Source organism: Trichomycterus rosablanca, chromosome 12 (genome assembly GCF_030014385.1).
Source record: "Trichomycterus rosablanca isolate fTriRos1 chromosome 12, fTriRos1.hap1, whole genome shotgun sequence".
Lineage (NCBI taxonomy): Eukaryota > Metazoa > Chordata > Actinopteri > Siluriformes > Trichomycteridae > Trichomycterus > Trichomycterus rosablanca.
The window spans coordinates 28,472,034-28,499,897 of record NC_085999.1 but is presented as its reverse complement, the minus strand read 5'-3'; the positions used below and the strand labels follow the sequence as shown (position 1 = coordinate 28,499,897).

The window sequence follows — 27,864 nt, the reverse complement described above, 5'->3', positions numbered from 1 at the left end:
GTAGTGAGGAATCCATTTAACCATTCCTCATGACATCATGTCTGTGTAGGTACCCGACCGGTCAATAGCACAGCTAAGATTCAAACTGACTCCCCTTGTGGCTTAACAGCCTCTGCTGTTCCGGGAAGGCTTTGGGAATTTGTGCCCATTTAGTCAAATAAGAGCATTTGTTAGGTCTGTGATTAATTTTGTCTGGAAAAGCTTGTCTTGCAGTTGACATTCCAGTTCATCCCCAAGATTGTGTGTGTTTGTGTGCGTGTGTTTGTGTTATGGTATCTGGGCTCTGTTCAGGCCACTTTAGCTTCTTAGCAATTTTTGTAGACAGGTGCATTAAAGGGCCTTCCCTAAACTGGTCACATACATTTTAAGATTCATTAAAATGTTAAGTTCATTTATAACAATGATTTTATATACCTTACATTTACATTTTCGGCATTTAGCAGACGCCTTTATCCAAAGCGTCTTACAGTACCGGGACAGCATACAGTCTGAGCAATTGAGGGTTAAGGACCTTGCTCAAGGGCCCGACAGCAGCAACCTGGCAGTGGTGGGGCTTAACCAGCGACCTTCTGATTACTAGTCCAGTACCTGGATCTGCACAGTGCACAGATATTTACACCATAGAAAGATTGCTATTGGATTTTTATCTGCCAACGTTCTGTACCCAAAGCTTTGAATGAAAAGGTTTGATTCAGGCCCTTGGTCATTGATCAAAGTTTTGGTCTGATTTCATTTAATCACAGCTTGCCTAAATTAATTCCCCAACTGGAATCTCTGATTAAGTGCTAAATTACCATATTCGTTGAAAGTTGACAGCTTAATCTGTAATTATATATTCCACTGCTCTGTCTGACAGTACATGCTCTATCGCAACATGTTCGGTAGCAAAATGCAGCTAATTAAACTGACTCTGGGTCCGTCAGTCCGCTGACCCAACTTCCCTAAATTCAGTGTTGTGTAATATGGAGAGAGAGAGTAGTGACTAATAAAAAGCAAGATTTTTAGTACGTTGTTTTCACATCACTTGACCGCTTTACTGTAATGCAATTGTGTGTATTGTTTTTTTAGTAAAGAGGTCAAAAGGCTAATTACTCTCAATAGTGAGTGTTGAGAAGGTTGAGGAATGACAGTGCAATAAACTCATGCTTGGGGAAGGAGGGATGGGGAGCGTGTGTGAGTCATATGAACGCGTATGACTTGTGCAGGTCTTCCTAAAGGGATGCTGAATTCTGAGAAAACCCCATGAGTGGGTTTCTTTCATAAACTCTACTCCTCATGATATTCCTCATGAGATTTTCTCCTGCAGTGCTAATGATTGTGCAAAGATTTAGAGTCCGCTATGGTAAAATATATCTCCAATAGTTTATTTATTTATTTACAGGCTAGAAATTGACTGCTTGAGGACATTGCTGACCTCTAACTATGAAGCAGCTTGGAGATTTATTCTGCATAGAATTTCTGAAATGGGTTCACGCTTATATTTCCCATGTCAATTCTACCTGCCCGAACTCAATTTAATGGGAGGTTGTACAGCAATTCACCCAAAACCGGTGGCTCGGTGGGTAGCACTGTCACCTCACAGCAAGAAGGTCCTGGGTTCGATTTCCAGGTGGAGCTGTCCGGGTCCTTTTTGTGTGAAGGTTGCATGTTCTCCCCGTGTCTGCGTGGGTTTGACATTAAATTTGAACTGATGAATCTTGTGTAACCAGTAACTGCCTGTTTTGTCATGAATGTAACCAAAGTGTATAAAACCAAACTTTTATTATGAAGTTTTATTTAGGTGGTGGATCGTTCTCAGCACTGCAGTGACCCTGACATGGTGGTGGTGTTAGTGTGCGTTGTGCTGGTATGAGTAGATCAGACACAGCAGTGCTGCTGGAGTTTTTAAATACTGTGTCCACTCACTGTCCACTCTAGTAGACACTCCTACCTAGTTGGTCCACCTTGTAGATGTAAAGTCAGAGACGGTCGCTCATCTATTGCTGCTGTTTGAGTTGGTCATTTTCTAGACCTTCATCAGTGGTCACAGGACGCTGTTCACGGGGCGCTGTTGGCTGGATACTTTTGGTTGGTGGACTATTTTCAGTCCAGCAGTGACAGTGAGGTGTTTAAAAACTCAATAAGCATTGCTGTGTCTTATCCACTCATACCAGCACAACACACACTAACACACCACCACCATGTCAGTGTCACTGCAGTCCTGAGATAATACCTAAATAATACCTACTCTGTAGTGGTCCTGGGAGAGTCCTGAGCATTTAAGAACAGCATGAAAGGGGGCTAACAAAGTATGTAGAGAAACAGATGGACTACAGTCAGTAATTGTAGAACTACAAAGTACTTGTATATGGTAAGTGGAGCTGATAAAATGGACAGTGAGTGTAGAAACAAGGAGGTGGTTTTAATGTTATGGCTGATCGGTGGTTATAATTCACTCGAAACCTGGTTTAAACTATTGTGTAATTGGGCTTGTTTGCAGACCGACAATTACAATTGACAACTAAACTAATTACAATGACAAATCTGATTGCATTCTGGTCCAAAACCATGTGGTGTTGGCTCTCCTAGGAATCGGTTGGGGCTCTGATTCCCGAGCAGAATCTAAAATGTGTAGTGTTTTTCATTCTGTGTATTTGTAATACGAACGGGAATGGATCTGATAATAGGGGTGTGAAATAGAATTTGTCAAAAACAGGTGTTTTTAAACTATCGCTTCTAATTCGTAGGGGTTTAAAATTGTAACACATCAGCTTCCTGCATGAACCGTGAATGTGTCTGATATCTTTAGCTCAGCCTCAGCTTTTAATTCAATTTTCATCCCTTGTCCAACCCCATGTGGATATATCCAATTTTAATTTCCCTGCGCGCTCTCCCGACCCGTCGCTTGCACAAAGCGTCCGATTATTACAGTGAGCCCTGACACTATTTGCTCATCCGTGGATCGTGCCAGCGCCTTAATCAGACTTTAAGAGTCACTGCAGTGGCAAGGTGTTGATTCTCCGTCTGACCTTTCTATCTTGAGACACAGCCAAACATGTCTGCATGGTGTCTCCAGACTAAAGTCTGGTCTCTGTAGGCTAGGGTATTAAGACAGCCGTGCTACCTGAGAGCTCGAATGCAGAGGGCTTAGCATCTCTGTATGACGTCCTACACTTGAGTTAAAGGAAATCGGCTAATCTTTTATTTACACTCTGCTGCCACGATGCAAGATCTCTCGAACGTACCCAAATGTTCCATCTCTCAACATGTCACTTCAGTGTTCTTGTTTGAATAGGCATTCTTAGAACTTGAGCAGGATTTGTTTGGTCAAATGTAGATCTTTTTAGAAAGTATCGTAAATAATGAGGTACAGTAGTTCAGTAGTTAGAATCTAATCTGCTTTTACTTGCAGGTCACCAATTCACTGTGAAGAGCTGGAGAAAACACAAACCTTTTTGGATTCAGGATTGGGGCCAAAGCGGCGGGCCGAAATTTTACGGTATGTATTTTTTAGTAGTAGTAGCCTTACAGTAGACTATTTATTTTAATCTTATTTAGGCTAGGATGTTGGTATATTAAACAGTTTAGACTGTCTTATAAATAAGGCTCTACTAAATTCACAGGAAAATGTGACCGACTACTAACTGAATTGCCGTAGGATTGCTAGGACTGCCTCATAGTCCAAATTAACTAGTAATCGTGAGGCTCTTGAAGGCTACGTGAATAAAAAACGTTTAATCGCTAAACACAAACCTTAAATTTCACAGCAGATTGCATATTATACGGGTATCAGCTCATTTCACGGTCCGTGATGCGATTTTCACGACCGTGAGTTAGGTAGGGCCTTACTTTGCACTTTTTAATACTTTTTTTGTATTTCCTCAATAGACACTTAAATTCCCTCCTACTCTTCTAATTAACAACCAGAACGTGTGAACGCGAACGCACAACAATTCATTCATTCCCTAGGTGAATAAAAGAGTTCTTTTCCGACCCCATTTGAGGTCGCCTGAGATGCAAATTGGGTTGCAAAAGTTTCTTACGATTCAGTTGTTGTTTCTTTTGTGAAAATTATAATTTCAAAAATGTTATTAGCCGTAGATTATAATTCACTTTGGGGCCCTGCTTAATATCATCTGTTTAAAATGTAATAATTTCTTTTTTGCTGCTAGAGTTTGATGTAATTTGTTCATTTGCATGCAGGAAAATGATATAAATGAATAATATTTACTCATGCTTAGTGTTACCCGCTGTATTAATGCATCGTTGGGTGCTGACAGCGGCATGCACACATATTTGAATACGTGTGTGGAACATGTTAATATTGCTTATGTAATTGTGACGTTAATTTGTTAAATGAAATAGTCGGCAATGTTATCTCAGGCACTTCACTTAGTAATCTAATAAACAGGGGATGTTAATGAATAATAATGAGAGTAGCTACAGACTTTTGATTGGTAACCTTCCTCACACTCAGAAGAGAAAAAGGGAGCGAGCGATGGTATTTTAATCCAAGCTAACTGTGTGTTTAGATGATTTAAATCATGGACAAAGAACATTTAAGCATGAATGCAGAAACGGTGAAGCTCTTTGGGTCAGTCTGGAGTCTGACCAGACCCAGATCATGTGGATCTGGATGTACCGTTGATTTATGTGCTACAATTATGTGGATATTTTGCATCATGTTCAAGTACAAAGGTAGAACTTAGCTTATGGCTTAATAGTAATAATAAAAGTTCCTCAATAATATAAGACTGAAAACACACATGCACACACACACATATATATTTATATACGCCGACTACGCATAACATTATGACCACTGACAGGTGAAGTGAATAACACTGATTATCTTTTGATCACGGCACTTGTTAGTGGGTGCACCACAAGACAGTTACAAATCGGTGCACATGTGCCACGATTCGAATAGGTTATTCATTTAAGATGAATCGATATTCACTTTAAACAGCAGAGGGCACTGGTTCACCTCGCCTGGTTGACGGCACTTTACAAAGTTGCCATGTATGGGAATTTCCAGCCAAATGTATTTATGTGAGGATACTTTCTTCATTTGTATTATTCATTTATTTATATAATGTTGGATTTGTTTTAAATTTTCATTTCAGTTTTTTCTACACAATAAGCATTATTTGGCATAGTTTGTACCTACCTCAGAAATAAAAGGGCATTCATTATTTAGATAAATAAAAGATAAGGACAAATACAGTATTTTTTTAAGAGAAATAATAAAAGGAATTTCATTTTGTTTAAAAAAATCGGGGAAAAAATCGTATCGTGAATCGCATCGTGGGTAGAGTGTATCGTTACATCCCTGTTAACTAATATGAAATAGTAATCTTTTTTTTCTTTTGGTCAGCGTGTTTAGTTAGTGCTTGTAATGAACTGTTGGCATTACATTATTACAACTTATGCTGTTTTAAAAAAAAAAAAAAAGAAAAAGATATTATAGTGTTGATATAAAATTCAGTGATGTGTTTTATAATGTGATCAGCCTCTGCATTCTTTTCCGATTACCTGCCAGCCTTGCCAGCATGAACCGTCTCATGATTGTTTCTGCAGCACATGACTCGGGCAGTTTCCCTAAAACCCCCTTTATCTGCCTTTTTTGTACGGTTCTTGCCAGAACAAAGAGCACATTGAGCAGACAACCTTGTCCTTTTTGTGAATTTGTAATTGCATAAAAATAAGTTTTGGTATTGCTCTATCCTATCTCCTCCGGGGTTCAGAGGTCAGTCTAGTTGCATGTTTATAAACACGGGCAGTGCGAGCTCAGAGGAAGGCTTGTAATTACGGTAATGTTTGAAACTGAAAGCCAGAACGCCGACACACTTGTGGGTCTTAACTCGATTTAACGCAGAATCTGGGAAGCACTGTCAGCTTGTGTAAGTACATGGATGGCTGAGGTGGCAGAATTCATTGTAATGTGACTTGTTTTCATTTCTGTATATTATATATATATATATATATATATATATATATATATATATATATATATATATATATATATATAAATGCATTGTGTGATATTCAGCTGTGCTAATGAATGCTTACATATTTTTTTCCTCATTTGCTTAGTGTAATAGAGAATTTTTACCAGCAGCTATTCTTTTCGTTTAGCTCAGAAATGAACTGCTTGAGGATATTGCTACCCTTTAAATGTGAAACTGCTCTGTTTTGACCTGTTATTTCTTTTCCTTATTTCTTACTTGGACTTTTTTACTAGAGTTGGGCTGGGGTTCAGGCCATTAAAGCTCTTATGTAATTTCCATTTTATATGAAAGTTCGGTTTGTGTTCTTTCTGTAATGAAGCTCTGTTTCTCGTCTAAGCAGCCCACGCTGAACCTTCTCTGAAGCAAACCTGAAGGAAAATCTGAATGGTCTTTATTGAAATTCTGTGCTAGTTTATGGAATCCTCTTCGTATTCTGCTTCCGTTGCTCTGTACGCCTTGACACTTGTGAATTCTGTCGAAATCCGCATCCTCATGAAATCTGCATGCTCGTCCTTTTAACATTTTGTTGTAAACAACTTCTGAGTTGCAAGGTCCTCTTTCTGTCACAAGATTGCCCTGCAATAAAGCAGTGCTTCTGTTCTTTATGCTTACAGCTCTTCGGCTGGAATTTTTCTTTCTTTTTTCTTTTTCTTTTTTTATGGGTAACATCTGTCAAAAGCTTTTGTTGGGGGAAAAAAGAACTTTTGTAAAAAAACTGGTGATATTTTTTTCCTGGAACCTTTGAGACAATGATTATGCAGGTAAAGCAGCTATAAACTTTTGCTAAACTTTTAAATCTAGTCAAGACTGTAGTTTATAGGGTCACGATTGTTACTTGGCAACATATTACTTTTATCCAAAACAGTTTACAATTGTGATCAAATACAATCAACATTCATTTGCTAAATTTTTTATTCTGTTTGAGACCCTAGTTTATAGGGTCATAATTGTTATTTCTTGACATATTTATATCCAACTACTAATAAGTGTGGATATACCAGTCTGATATTAAGCCTCTATACTGGTGGTAACGCTTGCCTGAAACTTTAAATTGGTATTGGGTCAGATCTGACATTTCTATCTTCATTTTTGCCATTTAGCTGGTACTTTTATCCAAAGCAGCTTACAATTGTGATCAAATACAATCCAAAAAAGGCAACAGTGGCAACCTTAAATTGCTAAACTTTTGATTGTGTTCGAGACCCTAGTTTATAGGGTCATGATTGTTACTTGGTGACATATTTATATCCAACTACTAAGAAGTGTGGATATACCAGTCTGATATTGAGCCTCTGTTCTGCTGGTAACACTGGCCTCAATCTTTGTATTGGTATTGGGTCAGATCTGACATTTATATCTTCATTTTTTGCCATTTAGCTGGTACTTTTATTCAAAGCAACTTACAATTGTGATCACATACAATCCAAAAAAGGCAACAGTGGCAATCTGGCAACCTTCATTTGCTAAACTTTTGATTCTGTTCGAGACTCTAGTTTAAAGGGACATGATTGTTACTTGGTGACATATTTATATCCAAGTACTACAACTACTAAGAAGTGTGGGTGCCAAGCATATACCAATCTAATATTTAGCCTCTGTACTGGTGGTAACGCTGGCCTGAAACTTTGAATTGTTATTGAGTCAGATCTGACATTTATATCTTCATTTTTGCCATTTAGTTGGTACTTTTATCCAAAGCAGCTTACAATTGTGATCAAATACTAAACGTTTGATTCTGTTTGAGACCTTATTTTATAGGGATGTGATTGTTACTTGCCAACATATTTATATCCAACTACTACAAGGTGTGGTTACTAAGAAGTGTGGGTGCCAAACATATACCAGTCTGATGTTGAGCATCTGTACTGGTGATAATGCTGGCCTGAAACTTTGAATTGGTATTGGGTCAGATCTGACATTTTTATCTTTAGTTGGTACTTTTATCCAAAGCAGCTTACAATTGTGATCAAATACAATCCAAAAAAGCCCAACAATGGCAACCTATCGACCTTCATTTGCTAAACCTGTTTTTGAGACCTTATTTAATAGGGACATGATTATTACTTGCCAGCATATTTATATCCAACTACTACAAAGTGTGTGTGCTAAGAAGTATGGGTGCCAAGAAGTGTAGGTGCCAAGCATATAAGTCTGATACTGACCCTTTGTACTGATAACACTGGCCTGAAACTTTAAATTGGTATTGGGTCAGATCTGACATTTATATCTTCATTTTTGCCATTTAATTAGTACTTTTGTTCAAAACAGATTTCAATTGTGATCAAATACAATCCAAAAAAGCCAACAATGGCAACCTGGTGACCGTCAGTTGTTTACTTGTCCAGTGCCCTTACCATTTAGCTGGTCATCTAAGCAGTGTAACGTATAAAGATAAACAAAACGGAACATAAATTGGCTTGAAGCACATCACAATTGTGTTTGTCGCCGCAACGGTAAAACACGCTAGCACACCAGCTCTGCTGTTCGTGACAGGCTGGGCGGCTACACAAACAATGATTGGTTGTTGTTTATACAGTATGGGAGCCGGAGCCGGGACCTCATAACTGATGCAATTAGGACCTCTGCTGGCTGATCGATGGTGCCTGTACAGAGTGGAGGAATAATGCGTTGATCAGGGTGTGGCTCTCCGTACACAAAGCTGATTCGCATACGAACTCGCCTCTTGTAGGTGAATAGATGCAGTCGGCTACTGCACTTGTGTCGACGGGGGTGTGTGTCACTCGCTCTCCTCAATCACGAGTGGAGATCAGCATCAGTAGACTGGAAGCATAATGCAATCGGGTAATTGGATACGACTAGATTGGGAGGAAAATTGGGGAAAAGTACAATTGTGTTTGTCATATTTTGCTCAAGTGTCTTTGTAGAGAATCAGTTTGCGTTGAGGATGCCAGATCAGTATTGAATCATGGCCAATACCTTCGATATTGCATTATAATCTGCTTACCTCCTGCATTACTGTTACATTTTAAAAGCAGAATCATCCAGTCAACAAAAATGCATCTGGTGTCTTTAAGCAGCTTGCCAACTTGTAGTGCTTTCCAAGACCTAAAGCGCTGCTGTACATGTGTCCCATTTTGATGCGATAATAGAGTTTGATTGTTAGTCGTTGCCTGATATCCTAAAAGTAAACCTGCTTTTGTTGCCAAATCGTGGCTCACCACGGGTATAATGGCAGTGGGCTCTAGGACAGTTTGTGCCCTGTTTTATGTGCAATAAGTGTCAGTTATGATCACACATTTACAGCATGAAATAAAATGATTCAAGCTAATATCAGCTCTCTTATACCAGTGCTCAGTATTGGATTGGACGATACTATTGGTACCTTTGAGTAATAATGGTACTAATACATGTCTGACCTGCTGGATCTTACAGAAAGGGTTGGCATCAGTCTATATCAGTACTATAAGTTTCAGGTTGATAGACATAGAAATACTCAGTTTTAAATCTATACATCTAAAACATTTCAGTTTATAGAATTGTTCAGTGTTTGGTGTATTTATCTTCTCATTCTATTTTGCAGGGGTCTGAAAGTGAGGAGATGATGAGAGTTCACGCTCACACCAAGTTTTGCTTTCTGTGCGTGCTCACCCTCCTGTTCCATCAATGCACACATTGTCACGAGACGGACCACCATCACCATTATCACCACAATGATGGCCACGATCATGACCACGACCACGACCACGACCACATCCACGACGACCACCAGATATCAAAAACACCCTACACAGGCCAGACTAATCACTCGGCACCCGAGAACGAGGGCGCCGCCGCCGAGCACGAGCAGCAGTATTACATCCTCCAGCTGTTTCAACGCTATGGCCACCAGGATCGACTGGACTTCAGAGGCTTCCAGAACTTGCTGCTGAGCCTGGGACTGGGCGAGGTGCGAGTGGTGGAGCTGGAACACGATGATCTCGGCCACGACCACGTGGCACATCTGGACCTTTTGGAAGTGCAGGAAGGCAAACACTCGCATTCCGCCGGGCATGCACATGCACATGTTAAGCATTTACATCATAGCCACCAACATTCGCATGATAATAATGGAAGCTTGTGTAGCCCCAAACCTGCGATAGAGAATGGCTCCAATAAACGGAGCGGTCACGACCACGATCATGATCACGACCATGGTCACGATCACGACAATGACCACGGTCACGTCCACGATCAGGACAATAACCACGACCATGATCACGTCCATGATCACGACAATGACCATGATCATGTCCACGATCACGACAATGACCACCACGATCACGTCCACGATCACGAGCAAGTAAAAACTCAGGCTCAAATTGTTAAAAATGATCAAAAGCACAACCATAAACAATCACATGATCATGATCACAACCACAAACATGATCAGAACAATAATGAACCTTCACACGACCACCCACATGACCATGACCACACGACGGATCAAGACCACACACAGGAACACAACGATCTTAGTCCAGACGACAGTGCTGAAACGTCTTCGGAAAACAAGCAACAACAAGCGAGGATGCATCGTCATGACCACCATCACCATAAAAGCTCCCACCCTCACAACCACCACAACCATCCAGACACGACAGACCAAAGTAACCAATCGCAACCAACTCGAGCTTCCATTCAGGTTGCCGATTCTGCTACTCTCCAGCCCTCGTTACCCACTCAGCCGTCTACCACCATGCCCAAGAGGATGAGAAAACAGTTAAAAGGGAGAGCTCAGCATGGTCGAAATAAAAAGCCGAACACTCTTGAACCCACCAGCAGCTCCACGGTGAAAGATGGTGGGAATGGTCATGAGCATGATTACAGTCATGAGCATGATCACAGTCATGATGAACACATGCACAGTCACAGTCAGGCACACAAAGGAAAACGAGAAATACCAGAAGATATTGCCAATCCAGACGGCTCATCTCCGCCTGGGCATTTCGACAGCATGACTGATCAACACGAGGAGGTAATTTGGTCTGTCCAAAGTCTCAAATGTGTTCTATGTTTAAAATGAGATGTTTACTTAATCAAAATCCATACACTGCTAATCGATATGAACCTTTCAAACTAAGGATGATGCTTGGCTGTCAAGTGGGGAGACAGGAAAGCATTTGGCTTATCCTAGACTATGTATTCCAACAAATCCCTAAGCCATCCATCTAGGAGAAAGTCCAAGAGATTATAGCTGGCCCGGCTTTCTGAGTAAAATAGATTTTATTCCCTATCCCAGTTGATCTGTGAGACAGCATGCGGTGCTGGGCAACCATGAGCTAATGTATACAGAATGTGGAAGCTAGTGATTGTTTAACTTGTCAGGCTGCTCGATAGCAGTGCATTATTTTATTTCTATTTTTCTTTCTCGTCTTACAGTGTCTGAATTTGACACAGCTATTCCATCACTACGGTCTGAGTCCGGATTCGCTCATCTCCCCAGCACAGTTCACCTACTTGTGTCCGGCCCTGCTTTATCAGATCGACAGCCGTGTCTGTATCCGCCATTACCACCAGGTTGACGTTCAGGAAGCACAACCACTCTCAGGTACGACCACGTTTTAAACATAGAATCAAATGTTTCTTAATGTTCTAGGTTGGACAGCAAGTTTCTACTGAACAATTGTATATAGATCAGGCTTGAAACTTACTCCCTCCTACATAGACTCCTGCTCACCAGGTGAAAGTAACACAAGGAGAAGCTATTGGCTGCATAGTAATTTTCATGTAGCCCAGTTTAGTGGTGCTTTGCATCAATGCCGACATATGCCCATGCTGTGCTCAAGGCTGTGTAACCCCTGTGTATAATTTTTGTGGTTTATTTTGATTAATGGTTGTTCTTTTTAAAGTGTGTATATATATATTGCAGCAAGGAGTTTTAACCTTTTTCATGTCAAGAGTCACACATTCATCACCACCGTGCAGCAAGACCTTGAAGTGATTGTTTTTTTCCCACTATTATTTCTCAAGTACTGACACTATAAGCCAGCGGTGCTCAACCTTATTCAGAACGTAATGCAGGACTGCAAGTTGTCGTAAAAACCAGGCAACCATCGACACGAGTCCCTTGCTTAATCTGTAAGTCTTGGTCAATGACTTAGTGATTAGCGGAATCGGATTAAGTTCCTGCAGCCACTGTGGCTTATTGTTAATAAGCTGCTATATAAGTTACTGCAATATAAATTCATTTTTTGGTTGTAACCTAGGTATAAATGGTCTAGAAACCGATCAGCCATAACATTAAAACACACACTGTTCATGTTATCAGCTCCACTTACCATATAGAAGCACTTTGTAGGTCTACAATTACTGACTGTAGTCCATCTGTTTCTCTGCATGCTTTTTTAGCCTCCTTTCATGCTGTTCTTCAATGGTCAGGACCCCCACAGAGCAGGTATTATTTAGGTGGTGGATCATTCTCAGCACTGCAGTGACACTGACATGGTGGTGGTGTGTTAGTGTGTGTTGTGCTGGTATGAGTGGATAAGACACAGCAGCGCTGATGGAGTTTTTAAACCCCTCACTGTCACTGCTGGACTGAGAATAGTCCATCAACCAAAAATATATCCAGCCAACAGCGCCCCGTGGGCAGCATCCTGTGACCACTGATGAAGGTCTAGAAGATGACCAACTCGAACAGCAGCAATAGATGAGCGATCGTCTCTGACTTTACATCTACAAGGTGGACCAACTAGGTAGGAGTGTCTAATAGAGTGAAAAGTGAGTGGACACAGTATTTAAAAACTCCAGCAGCGCTGCTGTGTCTGATCCACTCATACCAGCACAACACACACTAACACACCACCACCATGTCAGTGTCACTGCAGTGCTGAGAATGATCCACCACCTAAATAATACCTGCTCTGTGATGGTCCTGTGGTGGTCCTGACCATTGAGGAACAAGGTGAAAGCAGGTTAAAAAGTATGTAGAGAAACAGATGGACTACAGTCAGGAATTGTAGAACTACAAAGTGCTCCTATATGGTAAGTGGAGCTGATAAAATGGACAGTGATCATAGAAACAAGGATTATTTATTAGGTTTACGTTTAATATAAGATGCAAGGCCCCAGTATGATCCACTATATTCTGGTCCGGTGACCACTTAAGGGGATCTTTTGGTTGAGAAACCCTGTATAACTACAAAAATACTATAAAATCTAGAGAAGTACTGTATTTTTATCTGCTAAAATTTTGGAATGTGACACACTAATGCTTGATTACATTTTACCAAAGCATTTCGCAATGAACACTTTTACTACATTAGTGTCCAAAACAGCTAAGTGCTCCATTTGTACTTTATGGCCCAATGTAATAGCTTTATTGATATCTGATCTTGTTTCTGGATCTGATAAACCAAACAATGTTAATGTGGTTAACAATTTACAACCTACCATAACAGCAATCTTTGTTCCATTGTTTACAACCTTCCCAGTTAAATTTTTTCTATCTTGTTTTTTTTTTATTCAGCTGGCATCTAAAAATAATGACGTGATTTTTAAGATAATGATTAAAATCTACTCGGTTGGTTCAAATGTATTAAAATGTGACTCTTTTTTATCTTTAACATCTTACCAAGGATCGTCTCTGGCTGAAATACAACTGTAAAATCATCTTACCTTACCTTACCTTACCTTAAACAAGCCCAACAAGCAAGGCATTCAGTGGTTTTGTACAGTGGTTATGTACTGCAGGCTCAAAACAAGCTGCAGACACATAACTTGATAAAGATGGTTTGCGACATTTGAGTTTGATTTGAGTGTATGGCACATTTTAGAATATTTAAGACATTTCAGGCAGTCAATACAACTGATTAAAATTCCCAGGTCAAGGGAACCAATCCCAGAAAATTGTAAAAGCATCGGAACAGTGAGGGAGATCAGGCAAAGTAAATGGTGTCTTTGTTATTAGTTGACAGCCCCCCTGCCTTCCCTCCAGCAAAAAGATCATATGCTGTATCCTGTGCCCCTTGGATGCGAATGGTGAAGTGTGCTGACCTTTTCCATCGGCAATAACAGTAATTAGTCAATAATATCTTGTGTTTAGAGTCAGAGAACACATTTACACAACCGTAAACCTGAACTTACAGCCAGTGCTGCAGCAAATCAATAAAAAATAAATATCTTCATTTTAAGTGGGATTCTTTGTAGCTTGAAGCCATTAAAAACAGGGTTACATTTCAATTTATGATCAGTTGGTTTATGCTTCTTTAAAGATCACAGAGATTCTTGGAGCATCTCTGGGATTAGGTGACTGGATGTGTTCAAAGTGGGGTTTTTTTTGCCCTGGGATCTCTACTTAGAAAAATCTGGCAACCTTAGATGTGTAAACTACATACAGGTTATTTTTATAATTTGAATGAGGTGCTCAGAAAAGAGACTTAAAAGAGAAAAGAGAGTAGTTTTTATTTATTAGTGTTTAGTAATTTATTTATTTATTTTTATTATTTATTTATTTTTATTATTTATTTCAAATTTTTACCCAATTGCGTTATGCTTCCTCTCTACTGGTGCTGACCCCCACCCCGATTGAGGAGAGCGAACTGACACACGCCCCCTCCGACACGCGTGCAGTAGCCGGCTGCATTTTTTCACCTGCACAGAGCGAGTTCATATGCGGATCAGCCTTGTGCATGGAGAGCCACATCTCGATCGCATTATTCCTCTACTCTGTGCAGACGGCATCAATCAGCCAGCAGAGGTCGTAATTGCATCGGTTGTTCATATGAGGTCCCTATCTGGCTCCCTCCCTGGATGAACAACAGCCAAACGTTGTTCATATAGCCGCCCAGCCTAGCCAGATGGCAGAGCTGAGATTCGATACGATGTATTCGAAATCCCAGCTCTGGTGTGCTAGCATGTTTTACCGCTGCGCCACCTGAGCTTAGTACAGATTTTTTTTTTTTTTTTTTTTTTTTTTTTTTTTTAAATGGATTGAACATCAAATAAAAGCAATAATTTGCACAGAATATGCAGTTGCTGTACTACACTGTACTACACACGAGTGTAAACTGTACTACCGGATACAAGTGTAAAAATGACCTGTTTGACTTCACATTAAACACAACAGAAATTATTAAATAGAACAATTAGGTCTTTTATCACATATTGTTTTTATTTTTGAGCTTGATCACCATCCATCCCACCTAAATAGAATACAGAAGCCTTTATTAATGAAGCCATACTTTCATTATTGCTTCTAAATGCATCATTGTGTGAATCCTTAGTGCTAAAAAATTGTAGCACTGGTAATTAATTGTGTGGTCTTTACATTTATCCATGTTGATTCAGATATTAATAGTAATTGGTACATCATATATCTTATCATATATTTCTACACCATGTGACATGATTTGAAGTGATATTTATTTACTCCATGCATGTATGTGTCAGATCTAGAGAGTTGTATTTAGATTGAATGTAATATTTTCTCTTGTCGTTGCAGGATGGGTTTGGCTGTTCAGCTTCATTGCTATCACAGTGATCAGCTTGTTGTCCCTGCTGGGTGTCGTTCTGGTGCCCATCCTTAATCAGTCCTGCTTTAAGTTCCTGCTTACCTTCCTGGTGGCGCTGGCAGTGGGAACGTTGAGCGGTGATGCCCTTCTTCACTTGCTGCCTCATGTAAGAACTACCTCGAGCGTGTATTGTAAGGCACCACGACCAACTACCAATAATAAGGGGAATTTTTTGTTCTGCTTATTCTTCACTTTTTACAACATGATTTGTATCCCAGTGACCTAAAGCTCTGGTGACACCTTGTCATTCTGAGGGAGGAAGGCCACAGACTAACACACACACCCTAAGACACAAATGAGGAGCTTCTTCAAACCAGCGCTGGGATTCTGAACTCCTGAATTCGAACCTCAGCTCTGCCACGGGTCGGCTGGGCGCCCTTCAGCAGGCACAATTGGCAATACCTGCAGCAGACAAAATTGGCTATCAAAGTCTGCCAAGTGGGACTGAAAAGTGGATGGGGGTCTTCGCCGTTGTGTAGTGACCCCGGTTTGTGGCCGAGGTGCCTCTACTGAAAGTTAGTGTGATTACTGGCCTCACGTGCGAATTCACAGAATGTGTGGGCTAATAAGAAGGTGTTGTGGCTGCGCACATGTTGGAGGAAGCGTGAGGCAGGCAAAAATACCCTCCTTGGACACGACCGGAGTCTCCAGCAGCATTTGACTACGTTAAATTGGGAGAAAAGGGGAAAAATGCATAAACAAAATTGCACAAAAAAAAAAATGAGAGAGCTGTAACATATACAGTGGATCACACTGTGTCTTCTGTATTCCTCCACCAGTCATGCTTGCATTGACCAGAAGGTGAATCCTTATCTGGTCTTTTTTTCACGTGGACACAACAGTAGTGTCCGAGTGGCACAGCTTAGACTTGCAGTGCAGTTTTCTACTGTACGTACATTAAATCAAGCAATTTGCTGAATTAAAGATATGATATATACTTTTGACAGTTACCATTTTGCATGTACCTGCTCGTTTGTCATAAAATCACAACTCAGACGAGCATATAAAAAAAAATTAAAAAAATATTAATGTAATTGTGTATCTCTGTTCTTAAATAATATAAAACACATTACTCAAAACAAACAAAATAAATAAATGATCAGTTTAATTAGACTCGATCAAAGCAAAAGCCAGCATTCTGGATCTTAACACTGGCTTTATTTATTTTACAGTCACTAGCAGACCATGACCACAGTCATGACCTAGGTCACGGCGAACACAGCACTGCAGATGAAGACGACTGGCTCACAAAGTTTGATGGCGTCTGGAAGGGGCTGACGGCACTGGCGGGAATCTACCTTCTTTTCGTCATCGAACACTGCATCCGCATGTTCAAGCATTACAAAGACAGAGGGGTAAGTGAGGCTGAGGTTATTCGAATTTGCTGTCCTAATCAAACCTCAGTTGTATTGCTGATTATTTCGGCTTTCTGACTTATGGGTGTCATCACAAGCAAGTAGCTGAAGAAAACCACTAGTGCAACCACTAAAATACAGCATTTTCAGGACAAAAGGAAAATACAACAAAATCATGTTTATGTTCCGTCTGAGAATCTTCTTACTTCCTCTGTGCAGGGTGGGTTTTGTCGAAGTAAAAGAAGAAGCGAGGATGGAAATATTGGAAGGAAGTTGTCAGACCACAAGCTGAACAGGCACTCAGATGCTGAGAGGATCCATTTGAAACGTTTAGATGACTGTAAGTCATTTATCGCTTCATTTTAAAAACTGTCTATGGTGCTTTTTTACCAGATAGTGCGGTTCCATATAGTGTCGTTTTCACACACATCCTGCATTTAGTTCTCATTCCCACTGTCACGTGACCTGTTCTGTGGCCAAGTACCCATGATAAATACGGTTCCCCTTTTCTTCAGCACAGCTTCATTAGGAATCTAACAGCCCTTTTTCATTTATTAATTTACTAATATAAAGCTGGAGTTTACCCGACACTATCCATGATCCATATGATCCATATTCATATAAATATACTATTCTGCTTACTAAATAATCTTACTAAATAAGGTGTAATAGATTGTTTTTAAAAAAGATATGTTAATATTATTCAATGGCAATTTCTTTTTCTTCCTTACCAATGTGTTGTCAGTAAATAAAATGTAATGGCTTTTCCATATTCAGTAACTGACACTAAAACATTGTGTTGTAATGCAACTGATTTTTACCGATTTGTTCATAGCTAGACTTGCCCATTAACCAGTTCCCACTTAGCAAAGCACTAGCTAACAACCTGGATACACATATGGTACTATGTGAATATGAACTATTTGATATTTGATATAATATTACTTTCTTTGAATAAGTAAGCTCTATTCATAGTTTGTCTGGTTAAACAGTTTGCTACTGAGGTTTGCAGCAGTCAAAATCATTAACTTACCACTGCCAAGATCTTGAGCTGTATAGTTCAAATCCCAAAGGGTGCTGTCGACCTGACCGGGCACCCAAACAGCCACAGTTGGCTGTGTCTGAGGTAGGAAGAGAGTAAGGTCAGAAATGCAGTTGTAGCCTCTGCTGTCTGTCTGAGGGGCCTGCACTAGTGGTGTGGTAGTTTCAGAGTTCACAGCGTGGGTTACCGTTAGACTTGATCACTGGTAGGTGAAAAGATGCGGCAGGCGACGCAGTGATTTTTGATCAAATACACAGAGGCTTGCAAACACATTAGGGGTATTTGAGTGGTGTAATTTAGGAGGTAATTGGGGGTTTCATTGGGGGAGACGTCATGTTTTAGACGTCACTTTGGTTACATTCATGACAGAACCGGTAATTACTGGTTACACAAGATTCATCAGTTCACACGTTTAATGTCAAACACAGTCATGGACAATTTTGCATCTCCAATTCACCTCACTTGAATGAATGTCTTTGGACTGTGGGAGGAAATCGTAACTCCCGGAGGAAACCCACACAGACATGGGGAGAACATGCAAACTCCACACAGAAAGGACCTGGACCGCCCCACCTGATGATCAAACCCAGAACCTTCTTGCTGTGAGGCGACAGTGCTACCCACCGAGCCATCGTGCTGCCCCCGATTGGGAATGTAATTGGGGGTGTTATATAAATGAAGGGGGTAATTGTGGTAGTATTTAGGCGAGTCTGGTTCCACCAGGAAACATTGGTCACAAGGCTGGGCACCAATCTATTGAAAACCCCCCCTGTCAGATGTGGCGAATCATGTCTGTGTAGACGCCATTTAAACCCTGATATCAGTGGTGGTGGGATAGCGTAATAGGCCGCTGCACCACCCAAGCATGTGTTTTAATTAATAAGCAAAATAATAAGTAGTATTTTTAGTAATGTGTTATATTGGTATTCATGTCTGTCGTGCAGCGGAGTGCTAGCAATATTCTATGTAACACATACAAAGCTACACTTGTCCAAAGTTTTTTTTATTTTTTTTATTTTTACCCCTTTTTCTCCCCTTTTAGCGCATCCAATTGTTCAATTAGCATCGTGCTTCCTCTCTGTCTATGCCGAACCCTGCCCTGACGGAGGTGATTGAAGCTAACCCGTATCCCCTCCGAAACACGAGCAGCAGCCAGATGCATCTTTGCCACCCACACATTGACGAGTTTGGCGCCACCTAGCGTTGCATGCGGAGAGACACACCCTAAGGGCACCCCCTCCCATCTCTGTGTAAGCGCCTCCAATCAGCCGGCAGAGAACGCAATCGCATTCTGACAGAGAGAGACCCACATCCGGTTCTTTGTCCCACCCCCCACATGAGCAACCGGCCAATCGTTGCTCATATAGCCACTCAGCTTCGAACCGGTAAAGCAAGGCTGGATTCGATACCATGCTTCTCAGAATCCAGCCCTGGTTGCAGCGCGTTTCTTTTTACCGCTGCGCCACCTGCTCCAAAGTTTTTTTTTTTTTACATTTTTTATTTTATTATTTCTATTTGGTTTGGGTAACTAATTTGAACTCCCTGGTGAAAAAGCTCCACATGACTGCAAACAATTCAAATAATCAGTCAACTGTACCTATTAAACCAGTGATAAATAATCAGTTTCATTGTTTAATGTGCATCATACTTCTACTCCAGCAGCCTCCCACATGGACACTCAGATGACTGAACTGCAGCCTCCAGACTCTCCCAGCAAGACACCGCTGGCCATCACGGTCGCAGAGTACTCGGAGGAAAACTCGGAGGAAAGTGAAAAAAAGGCCAAGAAGAAGAGGCACTCGCACTCGCATCACGGCCACTGCCACTCTGAGAAGGACATGCAAGATGCTGGGATCACGAGCATAGCCTGGATGGTTATCATGGGGGATGGCATGCACAACTTCAGCGATGGGCTGGCAATAGGTAAGGTATAGGAAAAAGTTTTAGTGGGGATTCAGGATACAAATTCTCTGCTTTTTAAACATGATTAGAATTAAAGTTTGTAACAATTGTTTAGTGCTGGCAATTCTATTAAAGCTAAATTTATGTTTATTTCTTTATTTATGTCGATACAATATAATAACAGCACATTTTTCTCTATTTCTAGGTGCTGCTTTTAGTGCCAGCATTACAGGGGGTATTAGTACATCCGTTGCTGTCTTCTGTCACGAGCTGCCTCATGAACTGGGTAGGTCAATCCATCATGTAATTAATCATAATATAACACAAATAAGGAGCAAAAATTGGTGTTTGTAGGGTTTTCGGGCATTTTCGACTGAGATCTTTTGGAGTTACAGATAATCGATGAAGGTCATTTCAATTCATTTCTAACAGTTGACGCTTCGTTTAAATTGTAAACAGAGTTAGATTTCTCTTTCTCACCTTGTCCTCACCCACCCTCAGTTTGCATATGCCAGTTCTGTTTTTAAATATGAAGCTTACATCAGTTCTGAACAGAGCTAAAAACGAACACTTATCAGTTAAGGTACTGGACTAGTAATCAAAAGGTTGATGGTTTAAGCCCCATCACTGCCAGGTTGTTACTGTTGGGCCCTTGAGCAAGGCCCTTAACCCTCAATTGCTTAGACAGTATACTATCACAGTACTGTAACTCACTTTGGATAAGAGTGTCTGCTAAATGCTGAAAATGAAAATTTCAATCATAACGGCCGGAATCATTACAAATTAAGAAGCTGTCTTGCGTCAGTATGCAGTCTGACTACATGTATTTTTTATTTAAGTAATTTATTTAGTTATTTTGATGACACCAATGATATCAGTAAGAGCTCCATGATATCAAATGCATCTCTGTTGTTTGGTTTCTTTGATTATTTTAATTAGCACTTGTGCTCATAACAAACAGCTGTACGTTACCGCACTTTCACTGTCACATTTTTTTAATAAGTTAATTTATTATTATTTATTTTAATTATACAGACTTGCTAATATGAAGCTCAGTGATGTGTTTTGTATTGTAATAGAGCGCTATAAGCAAAATTTGCATCCTTGCATCCCTTATCCACAAATAAATCACATTAATGTCCTGTCATATTTAAATTATCGTTGGTTACGGCTTTCACATACTGGACTATGTTTTGTTGTCTTGCACGAATTCTACTTATCAGTTACTAGTTCCTATATGACATTATTTTTAAAGCTACGTAAAGCCTTCACCATGTTTTTTTTTTTCACCAACCACTTCATCCTGGTCAGTAATGTGCAAGGTTTCTTTGGTTGTTATTGCTACACCATCCAGGTCACTGCATTCTGTGCCAATCCATCGCAGAGCTACAGCCATTTCCCTCCCCCCTCCTTAAACATAGCCAAACATGTCTGTGTAGACGGCCAGTCAGCCAGCTAATAGCACTACTTCTCATGGGAATAAAGTTAAAACCTTCCTTGGGCGGCACGGTGGCTCAGTGGGTAGCACTGTCGCCTCACAGCACGAAGGTCCTGGGTTCGATCCCCAGATGGGGTGGTCCGGGTTCTTTCTGTGTGGAGTTTGCATGTTCCTCGTACGTGGGTTTCCTCCGGGAGCTCCGGTTTCCATCCACACTCCAAAGACGTGCAAGTGAGGTGAGTTGGAGATACAAAATTGTCCATGACTGTGTTTGACATGGAACTGACGAATCTTGTGTAACGAGTAATTACCGTTTCTGTCATGAATGTAACTTAAGTGTGTAAAACAGGGCAGGGCCTGCGGTTAAGGTACTGGACTAGTAATCAAAAGGTCACTGGTTCAAGTCCCCTGAGCAAGGCTCTTAACTCTCAATTGCTCAAACTGTATAGTGTCACACTACTGTAAGTCGCTTTGGATAAAGGCGTCTGCTAAATGCTAAAAATGTGAATGTAAAACATGACGTTAAAATCCTAATAAATTAAGAGAAACAGCTAAGCCATTTGTTATATTTTTCTTAATTGTCCAAGGAGAAGTAGCTTTGCCATTACCTTTTTACAAGGCAAGATACAGTGGTAATGCGTGCAGCTAATCACCTTTAAAGACTCCATCGATTTCTATGGTTTTCAAATAGGGTCTGTAAAAAGCTCATGGTCAGGTGTCTACATACTTGTGACAAAAGTGTTGTTAATGGACTCTACGTTTTTGGACTGTACTCTTATCGGTTATAAGAGATTAGGCAGGCACCATCAGTACGGAACATCTCTAAAGCAGAGAGATCTTTTGTGCCTCTTACAGCAATACAGTGCTGCAGTATTTATCCTCGCGGTGTGAGTAATGGCTTTTCATTTCCACTGATGCCTCATGCATCCAGTATTGATCACTCGCTTCGTCCCAGACATCAGCTTGGGAACAGAGAGCGCCCATCCATCTCTCTGTGTACCCCTGCCTGCTTTTATGTTTGAATAGAAGGAAAACAAACATTAACTAAAATGCCTACGCCACAATCAATCATGTCTGAGACAAAACAACGAGGAGGGGAATCAAAATATTTTAAGCAAGTGTTTACGTTATCTGTCTGAAGTGTTCTTTTATCTTTCGCAGGGACAGACGTCTGACCAAAACAATTGTAGTTCTTCTTTCTTAAATGCTGTTTTAATTTACATATTTTCCCCCAAATTTCTCCCCTAATCTAGTCAGATCCAATTACCCTGATTGCGATACGCCTCGCCTCTATTAATACAACCCTCTATGCTGACTGAGGAGCCCCATGCCCCCTCCGACACGTGTGCAGTAACCGACTGCATCTTCTCAACTGCATGAGGCGAGTTCATATGCGGATCAGCTTTGTGTACGGAGAGCTCACACCCTGATCAACATTATTCCCTAACTCTGCGCAGTCAGCAGAGGTCGTAATTACACCAGTTATAAGGAACCCTGGTCTGGCTTGTCCCACCCTGTGAACAACGGCCAATCGTTGTTCATGTAGTCATCCAGCCCAGCCAGGTGGCAGAGCTGAGATTCGATACAACGTTTCTGAAATACCAGCTCTGGTGTGCTAGTGTATTTTATCGCTGTGCCACCTGAGCGGCGCCTTTTTTTTTGTCTTATAAATCACATTTACCCACCAGATCCACAAGGGAGTAGCAGCCTTTCCAACACCTCCTGACGTGATAAGACGCAGTGATGATGAGCGCTCTTTAGCACCTCAACGTGCGACTAATATCCTCCGACGGCCGTTTTAATTGCTTCTGTCGACGCAGGGGAAGATGTGAGCTAATGCAGATGCGTATGCACCCTCGTGCCTCCTATATCTCTATTATTTTTTTAGGCTAGATTAAGGTGTGTGCCACACATTAATGCATTCAAGACAGTGATTAAGATGGAAGCAGGACAGGAGACATGGCGTAAAGAAAATCTAGCTCATGATTTGATTTTCCTTGGCATTGTTTTTTATCTTCCTTGTGTGAGGTTTGGGACCGTCAGTAAAAGAGCATGCTTTTTTAGTTGAGTGCAGTGGAACTATGTAGATACTTGAACATGTCCTTGAATAAACTGCTCTGTGTGTGGTGGTATGCTGTGATGTATGAGCCTGACACTAAGTCCGCTTTTGCCTGTAGGTGACTTTGCGGTGCTGCTGAAGGCCGGTATGACTGTGAAGCAGGCTATTGTGTACAACCTGCTCTCAGCGCTCATGGCCTACTTTGGCATGGTGATTGGCACAGCTCTGGGTCAGTATGCGCACAATGTGACCAGCTGGATCTTTGCTGTGACTGCTGGCATGTTTCTCTATGTGGCCTTAGTGGACATGGTGAGTATCAGTACAATATCAAAGAATCATTCTTTTCCTTACTATTAAGGCGGCATGGTGACTTGGTGGGTAGCACTGTCACCTGAAGGTCCTGGGTTCGATTCCCAGGTGGAACGGTCCGGGTCCTTTCTGTGTGGAGTTTGCATGTTCTGCCCATGTCCTCCGGGAGCTCCGCTTTCCTCCCACAATCCAAAGACATGCAAGTGAGGTGAATTGGAGATACAAAATTGTCCATGACTGTGTTTGACATTAAAGACCTGAACTGATGAATCTTGTGTAACCAGTATGAATGTAACCAAAGTGTGTAAAACATGACATTAAAATCCTAATTAATAAATAATAAATAACATTATCATGAACCATTTAATCCTGGTCAGGCTTGTAGCAGGTCCATGGGAAACACTGGGCAGAAATGCCCTTGACAGGGCACCATTCCATTGCAGTGATTTGCCCCCTCCCAAATAAATATATCCAGCCAATTATCTTGTGTAGATAGATGCTCAGCTGGTTGATTGCACCACTGAGATTCTAACCCAGATCTCAGCAGTGTTGGGACTCAAGCACGCCGTTACTTTTAATACCCTAATAAAGTTACAATAGTATGTTGGTCACGCTGAATTGTTTTATTCCTTTACATAAAATGTAAAGCAATACAATGAGAACACAAGGAACCAAACTAAATGCTCATGTTGCCTTTATTCAAGTTAAGAGTTATGCAACACCTATTGTATCCCTGTTAACGGCCCCTTTAGCTTAGCTTTAGCTAACTAGTAATAAGCTTTTCACATTGCTTTGGAGGTATTTTGTCCATTCTTTTTTTTGAATAAATGCCTTTACTCTGTTAGCTTGGAGGGCTTTACAGCATGAAAAAGTCTGACCACATGATTTTCATCTTGCTTTGGTTTAAGTCACCCCCTGCCATGCCTACGCCAGTCAAAAACTTTAAATTAAATTCTTTTAAGCTGTTCAGAGATGCTAAGCTGTTGTGCTTAAGATTGCACAACACAAATGCCCTTAAGCTTTAAATCACTGACTTATGACTGGACTTTCTTGTATAGAGATTTTCTGGTAGAGAACGGAATTCATGGTCTAAATAAGCAACACAAACCCCTTAGGAAAAGAAGGAGCATGTGCCTTCTGAAATAATAAAGGAGTAGTTAAAATAAGCATTAAATTATTTGATTTTAAGTAACATAAACTGACACTGAGGATTAAAGTGTCGTCTATGAGAACAAGAAGACTGAAAAAAAATGATTACAAACTTATAACTCTCAGCAGCAATTGACAGTGTCTTAGGGGAGGGAGGTGGGATTGGGTTTCTCATTGCTGCTGCTGTTGCGATATTCATTCTTCACTAGTTTTTAACGAGGAGGTTGGGGTGTTCGGGAAATCACATAAAGCATAGTGTGATACACACAATATGCTTTCTGCCCCCCTTTTCCACTGTTCGGTTCTCCTAAATTTAAAATTTAAATGAACCACTATGATGACCATAAATCCTCTATTATTTAATACGGTCTTAATTCAGATCTTGGAACCCAGAGTTTGTTTATTATTTTTTTATTTCTTTCTAGACAAAATGCTAGATTTAGCCTTGTGCACTGTAGAGAATTTTTTTTAGAATTTTTGACCTGTATTAATGATAGAAAATAAGCTGTCACGTCACAGTGTTGACAAAGTGTCCAGATGCTTTGTGTAATATGTTTTTATTGACTTGGTCGACATTCATTTTGGTTTAAAAAAAAAAATGCTGACTCCCTAAGAACATGTCACAGGGTGCTCAGGGTCCCCCACTCTGGGAACAACAAATGTAGAGAGGGTAAAATGTGGAATTGGAACAGTGGGTTTCAAGCTTTTGCATAAAACGTAGGGCGGCACGGTGGCTAAGTGGGTAGCACTGTCTCCTCACAGCAAGAAGGTCCCGGGGTCGATCCCCGGGTGGGGCGGTCCGGGTCCTTTCTGTGTGGAGTTTGCATGTTCTCCCCGTGTCTGCGTGGGTTTACTCCGGGTGCTCCGGTTTCCTCCCACAGTCCAAATACATGCAAGTGAGGTGAACTGGAGATACAAAATTGTCCATGACTGTGTTCAATATAACCTTGTGAACTGATGAATCTTGTGTAATGAGTAACTACCGTGTCTGTCATAAATGTAACCAAAAGAGTAAAACATGACGTTAAAATCCTAATAAACAAACATAAAATGTATTTTTTTTAATGCGAACACTATCGCACTGCTACAAAATGTTGCTCTTATTAAAAACTGTATCCCTCTTTTGTTTCAACAGCTTCCCGAGATGCTTCATGGTGACAGTGAAGATCAGAAGCACTGCAATCTGGGTCACTTCGTCCTGCAGAATATGGGCATGCTCAGTGGTTTTACGATCATGCTGCTCATTGCCATTTTTGAGAATCAAATCGTGGTCAACTTGGGCTTCTAGGTTTGTCTACACCCCCCCTAAACTTGGTGCAAAGCGCCCCTGTGTCTCATTTGCATCTTCATGGTTTTATTTGCTCTCCAAGAGGGCTTTGATGGCTTCTGGTGAACATGCAGACTATACCGTTTACATTCCAACTACATTTTCTGGGAGTTGTAAACGGGGTGGGTTTGAAACCTGAGAAAGCACAAATGCTGATGGAGAAACGCTGTCGTCACACACACACACACACACACACAACAGATTTTGCATCTTTTCATGTCTTTAAAACGCTCGAACTAACACCCCAGTGTTATTCATGTGTTCAGAAGCTGGACGTGTCCAAGCATCAGTTTATTATTACGTGTCTCAATGTGAACCCGCACTGGACATTAGGAAGTCTCTGAATTGCATCTCTTTACCACCATGATGGGGTCAGGTCTTTCTCAAAAATACAGCTAGTGCATTTGAGTGTTGAATCAAACAGAATGATAATGAAACCACTAAACCACTGTTGAGTTTGCAGCAGGATCCATTCATGAGGAAATGTGACGTCTTGATATGTCGTCTGGTGTTGTCCTACCATCATGGTGCTAAAAACATTCAACCGAACATCCTCACGTGATGTGTATTGGGAGCTAACGGCATCTTTTCTGTAAACGCTGACCTTTTTTTCCTTTTTTTAATCAGTGGCTGCTACATTTTTCTTCATTTCTACTGATTTTGTCTGCTTTTCAACACGTTCTACACTAGTATTTCTTGGGAGGAATGCTTCACAGGTACATTACACTCATGTAAACTGATCAGAAATATTTTTTTATGTTTATTAGCCAGAGTACACTGTGCTTTTGGAATGTGTGCTATTGTATTTCTATGGTTTGTGTTGCATCAGCTAGGTGAAGTAGATGAGCAGATCATACCATTTAGCTTTTTCTGTACATTGCTCTTCATTTTTTCAAATTGTACTATACTATCAGGCTAAGCTGGACATCCTGAGATTAGTAATCTATGTTAACGATACACCAGGATGCTAATTTACACTGGCATCCCCCCCCCCCCCCCCCCCCCATTTTCTCCCCTAATCTAGTCGTATCCAATTACCCTGATTGAGCTACGCTTCACCTCTACCGATACAACCCTCCACTGCTGACTGAGCAGCCTCGCAACTGACACACGCCCCCTCCAACACGTGCGCAGTACCGACTGCATCTTTTCACCTGCACGAGGAGAGTCCATATGCGGATCAGCCTTGTGCACGGAGAGCCACACCCTGATCAGCATTATTCCCGAACTCCGTGCAGGTGCCATCAATCGGTCAGCAGAGGTCGTAATTGCACCAGTTATAAGGAACCCTGGTCCGGCTTTGTCCCACCCCTATGAACAACAGCCAACCGTTGTTCATGTAGCCGCCCAGCCCAGCAGGAAAGCAGAGCTGGGAACAGATTTACTTAATTAGCCCTAATTGCACTTGAGAATATTTCACTTTTTTTTTTTAAATAGCTTTTTTGTTATACTTGAGTGTTCGCCCTATCACAAGGGGATTGGAAGATTCATCTGGCTCTATTAGGCTGGGAGTTAGATCCTCTCTCACTATGTCAAATACACGGATCAGCCATAACATTAAAACCACCTCCTTGTTCCTACACTCACTGTCTGTTTTATCAGCTCCACTTACCATATAGAAGCACTTTGTAGTTCTACAATTACTGACTGTAGTCCATCTGTTTCTCTACATACTTTTTTAACCTCCTTTTACTCTGTTCTTCAATGGTCAGGACCCCCACAGAGTAGGTATTATTTAGGTGGTGGATCATTCTCAGCACTGCAGTGACAATGACATGGTG

The 27,864-nt window shown here is 40.9% G+C and overlaps 1 protein-coding gene across 1 annotated transcript; it reads left to right on the top strand.

The window, feature by feature from the left end:
- Positions 1-3,395: 3,395 nt before the first annotated feature.
- Positions 3,396-26,653, top strand: slc39a10 (solute carrier family 39 member 10). The gene is made up of 10 exons (XM_063005932.1): positions 3,396-3,478; positions 9,532-10,965; positions 11,370-11,538; positions 15,433-15,608; positions 16,675-16,857; positions 17,077-17,197; positions 19,562-19,822; positions 20,007-20,087; positions 23,417-23,607; positions 25,892-26,653. Exons 2-10 carry the CDS (start codon positions 9,550-9,552, stop codon positions 26,042-26,044), a joined length of 2,751 nt encoding a protein of 916 aa, XP_062862002.1. The 5' UTR covers positions 3,396-3,478; positions 9,532-9,549; the 3' UTR covers positions 26,045-26,653.
- Positions 26,654-27,864: the final 1,211 nt, after the last annotated feature.

Excerpts from the sequence above, each read along its gene's own strand:
- slc39a10 (XM_063005932.1), top strand. The coding sequence starts at position 9,550 with ATGATGAGAGTTCACGCTCACACCAAGTTTTGCTTTCTGTGCGTGCTC. Across the intron at positions 16,858-17,076 it reads AGCATTACAAAGACAGAGGG|GGTGGGTTTTGTCGAAGTAA; the intron begins GTAAGTGAGGCT and ends TCCTCTGTGCAG. Across the intron at positions 19,823-20,006 it reads CAGCGATGGGCTGGCAATAG|GTGCTGCTTTTAGTGCCAGC; the intron begins GTAAGGTATAGG and ends CTCTATTTCTAG.